The sequence below is a fragment of the Ctenocephalides felis genome, unplaced genomic scaffold, assembly GCF_003426905.1.
Source record: "Ctenocephalides felis isolate EL2017-DRISC unplaced genomic scaffold, ASM342690v1 CF-g0.4_SCAFFOLD_01886, whole genome shotgun sequence".
Taxonomy (NCBI): domain Eukaryota; kingdom Metazoa; phylum Arthropoda; class Insecta; order Siphonaptera; family Pulicidae; genus Ctenocephalides; species Ctenocephalides felis.
In genome coordinates, this window is record NW_020538040.1 from 72,091,457 (window position 1) to 72,104,578 (window position 13,122).

The following is a 13,122-nucleotide window of genomic DNA, read 5'->3' on the forward strand; positions in this document are numbered from 1 at the left end:
ACATACAATTATTAAAATCAAACAAAAATGATCAAAAATAGACAGTCATCAACCCGGATACAAATAATGATGTAACCACAGTTATCACGTTGAATTTATATAATCCTTGCATTTATACCGCATAAAAGCAGTCAATGAATTATATCAGATTTGGCAAGCGCGCAATAAATTTTCGAAAATCGTATAAATCATTCTAACAGTCAGATGCGGTGCGGCGGTGTTACAATACCAGTTATCTCACCCGGCAGACGGACGACAGGTCTCGGCTGCTCCACCGGCAACACGCGCCGCCGTCGCTTAGGCAGCTTAGCGCGCGCCTGCGTGTGCGAGTAGTACATCGCAAAGTTGCTCACGATGACCGGCACGGGTAAGGCGATCGTGAGCACGCCGGCCAGGGCGCACAAAGCGCCCACGAACATGCCGACATAAGTCTTCGGTACCATGTCCCCGTAGCCGACAGTGGTCATCGTGACTAGCGCCCACCATAATCCCAGCGGGATCGAGTTGAAGTCGTTGTGTGGGTTTGCCTGTGGGATGATAAATTATCACGTGTTTAGGTATAGAAATGAGTAGATTCAACTGGATTAGATTACACGTCGCTAAGCACTTTTGAATGTTGATTATAGAGTTACCTATGATCTATGCAATGACCATACACTATTGCATAATATATACACAAAATTAATTGGGTTTCTGTATCAATATTGAGATTATTGAGCAATATGACTAACTAAGTTTCATTCCGATTATTCCATAATACAAATTTTGCTATTATAATCAAATTCATTTTTCAATGTAAAAATTATTCTGATTCTGATTCATAACCGTCAATTTTTTTCTTCAAAAATGCCTAGAAGTTTGGGTACTTCCTTCTGCCTTGTGTTATTTTTAACTTCCCGTAGGGCAAGTTATAGTAATCGCAAAAAAATCGAACATGAAAATTTTTATATATCTTTACGTTTCAAAACCTTCTGAACATTTTGGCATACCTTAGAAAAAATGGATGTATGTGCGTGTGTGTATGTACGTGCGGATACAAATTTTCGTCGACGATTTCGGGAACACGGATCAATCGATTTGAATAATTCAAAAACATTCGATTCGTATTGACAAGGAGACGTGCTGATTAGTTTTTGGCAAAGGCAGGTCGAGCCGTCCCGAAGATACGGGGCAAAAAGTGCCGAAAACGGTAACTTAGTTTTTAAGAGAACGGAGCGTCCGATTTGAATAATTCAAAAAACATTTTACTTGTATTGACAAGATAAAGAATTGATCAAATTTTCATGGAGGCAGGTCTAGCGGTTTCGGAGATCTAATGAAAAAAATAAAAAAATATATGCCATTCGGCGGTTAAAAATGATCATTAGACATATGCACATCAAATTATCAGATATTTTATAGAGATTTTAACAATAAGTATAATTTTTATTTTACATTTCTATGGGTTCTGTACCAATGCTTATGCGTTAGACGGCGGCGCGGCACTTGCGCGCTTTGATTTTCGTCTCTATGCGATGCTAAGCAGTACGATTGCTGTGAAAAAAGGTTCAGAATTTCCGAAATATGTCAAAATGAAGAGAACATTTCTTTTCAAAAAAATTTTGTTTTCAAAAAAAAAAATTTTTTTTTAAAAAGTATTTTTTTGTCAAATTTATAGTTTCTCAAAAATCTGATTTTTTCGAAGTAAATTTTTTTCAAAAATGTTAATCGTTTTTAAAAAAAAATAATAATTCTTGGTACGGGAAGTTCCAGTAATTTGCCTTAAGGCACGATGCCTTAATTGCCTTAAGACAGAATTCCACTTACAGCTAGTTAATATTAACTCTTTGGGGACGGGACAGTTCCAAGTGAACCACACCATGGTGCCAAGCTCCAGCCGCCATAGTCATTTAAAATTGCTAACGCATATTTCTGCTTAACGGTGGCTTTAGTTTATAGCACTCCAACTTAAATTCCGAACATATTATATATTTCTAGATTTGTCACCTGATAAACAAAATATTTTTCTTTATAAACTATTCAGTTTGGTTTATTAACATTTAGTTCCTCGAGGGCTTGCCCGTAGGTGAGCAGTTAAGAGCTACGGGATCTGAATCAGGGGTCCCGGGTTCGATACCCACTTTGAGCAGCCTGTTGTCAGGCAGCAGTGACAACGATTTTCACTTGGAAATATAGATAGCAATATGTTTCCAAGTGAAAATAGCCCTTGATCGGCATTGCTGCACCAATAAAAAGCCAGCCCTATTAGATTAATTCTAATAACAAAAATCATCAAATATGGATGGATTAACTATTGGGTTATCATCTAAAACATACGAAGTAAGGAGAAGTTTCAGTCCAACAGCTTGTAGGACGTAAGGTTCTGATTGCTGTTAAAAAAAAATATTAAAAAAAAAAATAGTTCCTCGGTCATCGACATGTATTTAGGTGGGACCCGTCCTCAAAGGTTTGATAAATAATACAAGATTTAGGAATTATTTGAAGTAAAGATACAATATTATTTTCTTATGCTTTATATCTCAATCTAAATAAATTAAAAATTTAGTATAAAAAATTCATTAACGATTTCGCTATGAGAGTGTTTTCTGCAGGTGTGTCGCTGCTGTACGGAACAGCATGTCGTTCAGCAGCGCTACTAAATACTCCAGACACAATGATATATTTTAAGATATTTCTATCATTATGAATAAAAATTAAGAACTACGCTTCTAATAAACTGAAAAATACAATAAGAATTAGAATTACCAATAGTTTAACTCATAGTGATAAATCTTGAGGTGAAGACTGACACATAACAGATCCATGGACGACGCCCGTACACAGCCCGCTATGCGGTTGTCGTCCATGGACGACACTCGTAGCGGATAGGTTAATAACACAACAACGCAAAAGATATATATATATATATATATATATATATATATATATGTATGTATGTATGTATGTATAAAGTTGTCAAATATCTCCCTTCCGCCTTTTTGTATTATAAACCAAGAGCAAAAAAGCGGAAGGGAGATATTTGACAACCTAATATTTGTGAATACCCCTGCGCATATATTTCAAAATGCTTTACATGACTGTTTCTGAGTAAGTCGCATGATTTACTCACAATATTACATTTTGAAAAATTACTGTTTTCACTATAAATAATCACCTGCAATTTGAATTGAAAGAAAATGCTTCGTATGAAAAACTTTGTAGGTATGTTTCTTATGAATATAAATGATCGTTAAAATACAACTGTTTGATTTTTATTGTGCTTATGAATTCGTGTATTTATGAAAATATATGCACATAAAATTCAACCCATACAAATGAAGCCAAAAATTTGTGATATATCCTTAATTTATATTATATTCATGACTTATTAATTTATAAAAAAATGCGTAGAGCGTACATTATACACACACACGCACACACACAATTGTTATTATAAATACACACACACATATATATACATATATATATATATACATACATATATATATATATATATATATATATATATATATATATGACATGGTATTAAAAAAGAGATATATATTCGTGTAGCATATTAGTGTGCTTGTATAAAAATTTTCTACCAATTTTTTGTTTGAAATTTCTGACTATAAAATACATCTGTTTTGGTGTTACTGATACAAAATATGTAATAAGCAAATTAAAATTTTAGATACAATATCAATATAAAAGTATTTCAACTATAGTATATGTACACTACTTCAATATATTATATAACATATGAATTCATTCGAGATTTGTTAAAGTTATCTTGTGATGCATTGAAACAAAAATTTTATTTTATTTTCCACAATTTTAAATATTTCGTTTTAATTGAACGTAAATTATAAATTTCCGTTTAAAATTACTTCATGAACTGGAGAGATCTGGCAACTCAAGACAACTCAAGACATAATAATTTCAAAAATCAAAGATCAAATTAAACCATTTTATCGATATGTGATATTAATGCATTAATAATTCCAAAGCAAATATTTGTTTTCAAACAAAAATGTTTAAAAAAGTAAAAATGATAGAAAGAATAAAAAGAGATTGCGAGAAAACCAGTTATACAATGTTTGAATTCGATTTAAAAGTTTCTGGATATATAGAGTTCTACTGATGTATGCAATGACTTCAATTTAGAGTTGCATAGTCAACTTCATAGTGTTAACTCGATACAAACACTACCTAAAATCTACATCGTATTACAAAAGTTTTGATTTAATTTTGTAAGTTTTTCTAGAAAATAGTTCAACAAAGCTTAATACTTTCAGAGTTGGAGTAAACCTACATTGATATCACTATAGTTATCTGATAAATCTGATATTTTTCTTACTTATTTCCATTTTTGCATTTTTAGTAAGATGTTAAGTTTTACTTCACGCATTTAACACAAAGTTTATATTTATATCCTTAAAAAAATATAAGCAGTCAAGAAACATCACAGAAGATATGATCGCTTCAAATATTTTTGGAGCATGTTTTAACTGAAAACAGATGCTGCATGCATAATATTCGAAGCTAGAATTGTCAGCGCCAGTGTTTATAAATAAAATATTTTTTTTATAAATTTTATAAATACTAATGAGTAATTTAAATCCTCACTTTAGAGAAAAAGTACTGAAATGATGCATTTGCAGCATAGATCCTATAAATTGTCTTTAATTTGAACTCTGATTCAGTAGCTGAATGATGATAAAGTGGATCGACAAAGTTTCAAACGGCAAAGTGCAGATATTAAAAAAAAGAAATAACTGTACTGGATTGGGTCTAATGCACTACTCTACAGAAGAAAAAAAGATGTATTCAAGAAGTTACGAAGAAGAATGTGAATAATTAACGAGTTGCTTGAGAAATTACAGATAATTGGAAGCAGAGGCACGTTATGAAAGAATAGTTTAGTACTGCAGTTGGAAAACTACAAAGTAAATAGAAGGAAAACAATGAGAATATGAGGTGCGCTCTTTTAATGGACTTGCTTTCTGGGAAAATACTTATATATTATGTACTCATATATAATGGAATGCTAGATGCTACTAGACGAATCAATTTAATATATGAATAAAATTAAAAATATCCGAATAATAATAAAAAATTAAAATATCATAACCATTCATAGAACTTTGATAAAATGTTTATTGGAACTTGGTTTTGTATTTTCAAAAATGGAAGTTTTAATTTTTAACATAGTTTTCATCGTTTGTTAAGACTAGAAGATTTTCAATCGCAATGTATTCAGTTTACAACTCTGCAGCTTATCAATTTAATATATTTGTGATTAAACAATATGCAATTAATAATTTAAGATAAAAGATTGAATGCTAATAAGGATGAAAATGACGTATCTGATGCATTAGGAACCTCGTAAAAAATTATTGAAAACGGGAATTTTTTTCTAACAATAAGTGTATTTGTATCAATTTTCTTATTCTTGAAATTGTCATACTTTGTAAATTAAAATATGGTCAATTTTCGTAGAAAATCTAATATTTTACATGCAATTGGTAAATAATCAAATTTAGCCTTATTTATACTCTCTTATAAGTTAGCTAATTTCTGTGAGACAACGTTATACGTTAATAAACTTTCATGAAGTCTCATCGCTTCTTAATAATTTTTAAAATATTATTTATAATATATATATATATATATATTTATAATATATATATATATATATAATATAAGATAAGATAAAATTATTGTGAAGCTTCTTACAATGTGAAACCATATTGTTTTTAATAACTCTTTTCATCAAACAATGAAAATTTTAGTGAGGGAATATAGAAGTTTATAAAATGAATAAAATTCTAATAAAATATGAATTTTATTAAATAAAGTTGTATGGTTATCTTATTAAATATTCACATTCCTGCAATTTTTAACTGCTTCCGAATGCAAATTCTCTTATGCGTTTATGCGCCTCAATATAATGAACGCGATTAAATTATTCATAGTTTTAAATATGGAAAAATATGCATGTATGAAAACATACAAAAACTACCTTATTATTTTACTACAGCTTAAAGCTCAATATTCTGATGTACCGTGCAAAACATACTTAGTCTACTGTAACGAACGCTGCGTTATTTACTTTTTTGTATAAGGTTTTTGTTTACATGCACCATAGTAAAAATGTAAAAAAGCGGTTACGTTATGAAATAAATATGTGAATATAGCCTCACTATTCAGTCGAAAGTGGGCAACATAGAATAGATTTTTGGGCGATCATGGCTGACGAAAAACGAATATTCGTTTATCGCAAGTTTTACTAAATAAATTCACAAGAAAGTTTTCCATGAACAAAAATTTATACTTAAATACCAGTTCAGATCAATATTATGCAATTGTAATTTTTTTGCCATATGTAGGAATAATGCAGCTTAAAGGAAGCGAAGGAAAGGAAATAAAATCTGCGTGGAACAATGATTTCCAAGTTTACGATAAAAGTTTTTACTAATTCATAAATGGGAAAAATAACATTGAACCGTTAAGAAAAGCTAAAATGGAACATGTATGCAAAATATTTTTTAAAATATGGATTGAATTTTTCAACTATTTTAGGAATTCCACTGAATTTATTGTAACTATTTCATGAGAAAAAGAATGATATACAGGAAAATAATTATACAATAATATTGAGTTTCTGCTTCTTTTTAAATTGGATGATCAGACAAACTGATTTGATGGAGCACATATATTGGAGATAACTTAATGCAGAAAAGTAAAAATGATAATTTGCTTTAGTTTTGAAGATTGTATCTTAAAAGATATTGTTGGCTGCAAAACTGAGTATAATCAACTATTTCATATTTATTTTAAATAATTTAAAATTAGTTGGAGATATGAAAAAGGTGGAAGGTCGATAATAGTAAATATAATTTAAATATGAACACACTTTACACTTTTTCTGTGAAAATAGTTATTACGTTGAACAACTAACAGTGGAAAACAAGTATTGATAAAGTATTCTATATAAAATATAAACGATTCATTTGAAATTTAAAATTTTTCACGATTTAAACTTTCAATCCAAGCTTTGCAAAATAGTAAAAATTACTTAAGGGAATATTTTAGTGTAGAGGCTTAAATTTGAGGTCATTTTTAAATCATTGTAAAAAAAGTAATCAATTTTTCTATAATTTATTTATCAACGTTACAAGAGTACAGAAAAAATAAAATCCAAAAAGTTAATGATTTTCAAAATTAACTGTTACTAAAGTGAGGGATCTCAAAAAATTGATACGTGACCATGCCCACGATTGCAGCCCTCTTAGAAATCCAAAATGAAAAAATGAGTCTCTAGAAAGATGTCTAGAAAGATCATCTAGAAAGATGTCGCAATGCCGACTATTTGAAAAAATAGGATAATTTTTCTTACCACTTTTTGAGTTTTACAAATTTTTAAAGAATAGTAAACATTTAAATTTAGTACTGATGCTACTTTGTCAGAGAATAGGCTATGTAGAAGATTCTCTGAAATTTTCAAGTAAATCGGTTCAGTAAAATTTGAGAAGTCGTAGACATCCTATTGGAAAAGACAGTTTTGAGAAAATCGCATTTAAATTTTTGTAAAAGAAAAGAAACAGAGTTTTATTACGATCAAACAGCTGTATCTCTAAAAATAATTTAAATTTAAAAAAATCCTCACGTACACATTCTTAAATAGTTAAACTTCGAAAATATGAAATATGAGAAAAAAACGACTAAAATATCTCCTTAACCACTTTTTCACTGAAATAAATTTTATACCCCAGTTTTATAAAAAATGTAATAAAGATCAAACAATGAAAAAAATACTCACTTGAATCCTTTCCGCATAGTAGACCAGACTGGCAAATATTACAATGCCCAGCACCAAGAAGAATACAAGTAGAGTGAGCTCTTTCGCCGACGCCCGGAAGGTCTGTATGAGAATCTTGAGGCCGGAACTGTGCCTGGTGAGTTTGAAAAGTCGCATGATGCGGATGATGGAGAAGAATTCGAGAATGTCCGCATTCTCCAGATGCGACGCGAACTTCTGCAGCCCGAGATCGATGTAGAAGCTTAGAGTCGCGATGTAGTCAATGATGTTCACCGATGATTTCACGAACACGCATTTGTTAGGCGATGAGATGAATCGCACCTGGAAGGGAAAAAGAAACATGTGCTTTACAGAATTGGAGAGATTTTTTATACGCTAACAGGGAATTCAATGAATAATCTTATGTGAATAAAATGTACTACTGGAAATATGCCAGGGTAGTGTGTATTCCGGAAGTAAAACTCTAGTGTTAGTATAGTACACTAAACAATAAAGGTTTGTTCAGTTTCTCAATAAAATATGAAACACTAGCGGTGCCTGATCACGCTTTGCTGTGTTATTGATATAAATACAAATCTAAACAAAAATGCGATTCTGTTACATCTCGTTATTAAAATGGAAGAAGCGCACATATCTATTATAATTGATTACGGCTTGCTTATGAATAAATAAATGAATAAATAAATAAATATCTTATGCGATTTATGGTTGAGCTGTATTAGACGCATCTTCGAGTGAAATATCCCATTAAGCACCTTAATATATAATATAAGCTTAAAAGCATCAACAGTAATAATACTGTAAAAACCAAACAACACACAGCATAGCACATAACACATATCAAACAATCAACTATCGAAATATGTTCGGATAATTTTCCAGTTATTGAATTAATTTAGAAATGTTTATTTGCAATTTAAAAAAAAATATCTGTCCCTGTTTATCCCTTAAGGTACGTTAACGAGCCTAAGGGTCAAGTATAACTTTTAATTGTAAGTGATTTTTTGAATTCAAAGCTACATTATTTACCGAATACAAGTCTCATGAGCAATTTTTTACAAAGATTATACCTAAACATTCTTCAGCAGAGTTAGAATAGCTATTACTTTTTCATTTGCACAATTCCTTTTTTAACTTTATACATTTTTTCATTATCTCAATTTTTAAACCTTTGCCAGCGAAAACGTTGGTCCTTTTTACCCCAACGATACTCCTTTTTAAATATATTTTTTCATCGAGTATAAAATATTATTCAGCTATAAAACATAATTGGTAATAATAGTTTGCTCATTAAAATAAGTTATTTTTATAAAGTTCACTAAAATTATATGTTGCAAAACATCTAATTTTTTAAGAATTTTTTTTAGGAATTATGAATAGTAAAAAATTGAAGAAAGTTAATAAAGTTTTTGCAGCATATATTTGTAAAAAATAGGATAGTATGTGATTTTTCTCTACTCAACTTTATAAAATAGAACATGAAGTAAGTAGTTGAATTTGTTAGTCCATGGCTATTGACTATCAACTAATATTAGATAATACTATTTCAACTATATTTTAATTTTTTTGTCATTGTTTTCATAATATTATCTAATCTAATCTAACGACTATTTGTTTGTCCGCCTATTCCGTCGTTTTGATTTCCATTAATCACGTGATAAATTTTTTAAGGATTTTTAAACCCCCCTCCCTCTTGATAATACGTGGTGATATTCAAAACTACCCCCCTCCCTCATCAAACATCACGTGTATTTTTAGTTCTAATAAAAAATGTAAATGTAAAATACACGTGATATTTTACCATACCCTTTCCTCCCCCACGTGATATTTTGTGATTTTTTGTCAAACCCCTCCTCCCCCTAAAAACTTCACCTGATTAATGGACGCTCCCTTTAGGAAAAGATCATAAAAATTAATTTTACCTTTTAAATAAATAAATAAAAAAAATTCTACCTTCCTCATTCATAACATTTTCAAGTGCATTTCTCGAAATCACATTTTGTCGATATTATACGATACAAAAAAGATGATTTATTTGAGTAATATTATGAACAGAAGCATTTATTATATATTTATTATCATATATTTTAATATTAGGTTGTCAAATATCTCCCTTCCGCCTTTTTGTATTATAAACCAAGAGCAAAAAAGCGGAAGGGAGATATTTGACAATCTAATATTAAAATTGTAAAGATTCTCATGATTATATTATTGATCATCAATACATAACAGTATATCTCATGATAATAATAATAGCTCAAGTTTCCAAATTAATTATTTTCGTTTATAAATACTATCAAGATCAATTTAACAAGTTAACCGTGTAAAACTAATGAGAGCCAGGAGAACTTATATTTATATCTTTCAAAGAAAAATCTGAACATGAGTTAGCTTTTATATACGTTTCTATATCCCTTTATAATTGGCCCAGTCAATTAATTTTATAACATTAATTATTTCCTCGGCATAGCGTGAAAGATTTCTTTTATATATAGAATTTCTTCGCCCAAGTGTATTTTTCTATCCGTTCTATAAACCCCGATGTGCAAATATAAGTATTGATTTCGCTTCGAAATGAAAGAGCGCAGAAACAAATACCTCCTTGATTAAATATTTATCGATGGTTTTATTAATTTTTATATGTAACACGCAAGATTATGTTGGTTAAGGTCTGAACTATGTGATCAGTCAAATCTTGCATCTTAGTATGTTTGCTTTAGTAAATGCGAGTTGATGCTGGTAAAGAAAATTTAATAGTAATGATCAATGTAAACTTACTATTGTAGTGCTATGATTTCATGAAATATTACACAATTTTTGTAACATAGAAATAAAAATGATTAACTTACAAAAATCACTTAATAAACTGCCTAACAGCAATTTTTTTCCCTGAGATGTTATGATGGTTTATAAGTTATTTGAGGACGCCGATTCCGAACAGAACTTTGCTAACAGCTTTAGTTTTTTAGATATACCAATGTGCTTCTATTACATCATTTTATTTATGCTTTTAAAGTTTGTTTATATATTTTTCGAGCATGGACAAGGCCTGGCAAATTTTGTCGTAAGCCTTAATATTCATAAAAAATTTGAAGAATTTTGTAATTAAATTAAGTATGGATATTTATAAGTAGGTACATGTATATATTTTTTGTGTATAATTTTTATAACGCAGCCTACATGTCTTTCAACAAAAAAAAGGTTTCGATGATTTTTTCTTAAAAGTGTCTTGAATATTTTGTCTCGGAAATAAAGTTGAAGATTTTAAAAGTTAAAAATTAAATTTTTTATTAATCTTTTTCCTTCTTAAACTAAAATTATTTATCTTAATTTACAAGATAGTTATACGGTTATTCAAACAGTTATTCAAACAAAACATTATTTTTGCCATGCCAAGTTTATTGAATATACTTTTAATAAATATACCTTTATATAATGAATCGTCTTTCATATTTTTTCGAAAGTTTTCCGTATAATATGGTATACTGAACATTTTAATTAATACGTCACGTATGTTTAACTTTGGCCACCAAAGTTAATTATCTGAAAATTTCCACTCTATCGCCAGATTTAGGCCGAATTCACCCATAAATTTAAAATTTATTATGTAAATATTTAAAGAAACGATAATTGAAGCGCATCCCAACAATGTATATATTATACATATTTTACAATGACAGTAATAATTGCTATACAAATTCTAATTTTAATCTTTCTAAGGCTTTGGTATAAATACGTTATGAAGTAAAAAACCCACGTGTGCAACATTTATTTGGATGCTTACTTTCTTCGCAAAAATTTAGTTTTTGGTTTTCGTACTCAGAAGGAAAATTTTGATCATTACAGTTTTTCTTAATTTCACAGAAAAAGAACTTTATAAAACGTTAGAAATGACTTCATTCAAACATTGATTACAGGGTAATATTATTGGTTGGATTTATATTAAAAATGCTTTTATGAGACCAACGATTTAATTTAATTACCTAAACTGATTGCATTGAATTATTCATTTTAATATAATTATTATATTTGTAATTTATAAGGTGTCTATTATTTACTGTGGACATACAATAAAAAATAATGATTCTACTGCCCAATTACTTTTCTGCTCATGGAGTAAAATCTAAATAATTTTTTTCATTTTATTTTTTTTCACTCTGATCATATAACAATGACTTAAATTATCATTGTATTATATTTTGACTGCTATTTTGAATTATAGATGTATTCACGTAAAAACGTATAAATAGTTTATCACATCATTTTCAATATAAACTTCTTTAATGCATGTAACAACAATGATTTGACAAACTACTTTGTTTTTCCCACTTTTCTTCATATTTTAAATTTATTGCAATATGTTGTTCATTGTTTAATTACAAAACAATTTTAATTTCTTTATTGTTCAATGAGTAATCAAAGTAAATGTATAAATGGACCACCTATTACACGTTGGAATACTAATCACACATCTATCAAAATGATCCGTTTTTGCTAATTCTAATTTTTTATAAAATTTTTATAACTTTGTAACTGTATAAAACACTTATTCGTAATTACAAATTATGTATTTATTGCAAATTCTTATTACAATACTGATTTGTTGCTAAGTTATAGATACTTGATCGAAGATTGTATATTTTTATTACTTGTTGTATAAAATTATTACTACCCGGACTATCGTTTTGAAAGTGAAAGCAACCTCGATCCACTATGTATCACCGGTTATCAACTTTTCGGTAAAAAAGCTCAATGCCATAAAGATCGCAGTCTTCATGGCCAACACAATAATATAAAGATACATCCGAACAGATAGATTTATTTGATAGCTTTATTAATAACTACAAATTGAAGTACTTACCAGAATTTCGACCGTGAACCAAGCATTGCATACGCATTCGATGTAGAAGAACGCCACGTGTGCGTTCGTGTGCGTTTTGTCTAAGACCCAGGCCAGACTGTGATTGGCAGTTTTCACCGTAAAGTTTCTTATAACGGGTACCCTCATGTCTGGGTGTGTTTTGAGGCAGAAGGACAGAATAGAGACACAAATGAAAAACACAGATATCACCCCGATTATCTGGAAGGAGAAAGACAAAATATTTACAAACATTATTAGCTAATGATTTTTATAGACACACACACACAAATATATATATATATATATATATATATATATATATATTTATATTAGAGATGGGCTTATCATATCCGAAGCCGGATCGGTTAGAAATTAGAGCTTCACGAAGAAGTTATATCCGCTTAACGACTCTGACAGTTTTGAACCAAAATACTCGACACAAATGTGTTACATAGTG

The 13,122-nt window shown here is 29.5% G+C and overlaps 1 protein-coding gene across 1 annotated transcript in view; it reads right to left on the reverse strand.

Annotated features, from left to right (window-relative positions):
• Positions 1-200: 200 nt before the first annotated feature.
• Positions 201-13,122, reverse strand: part of LOC113375308 (potassium voltage-gated channel protein Shaw) — a 315,710-nt gene continuing 302,788 nt past the window's right edge. The window contains exon 8 of the mRNA XM_026615246.1: positions 201-527. Within this exon, the coding sequence (XP_026471031.1) occupies positions 201-527 (327 nt within the window). The remainder of the gene's footprint in view (positions 528-13,122) is intronic.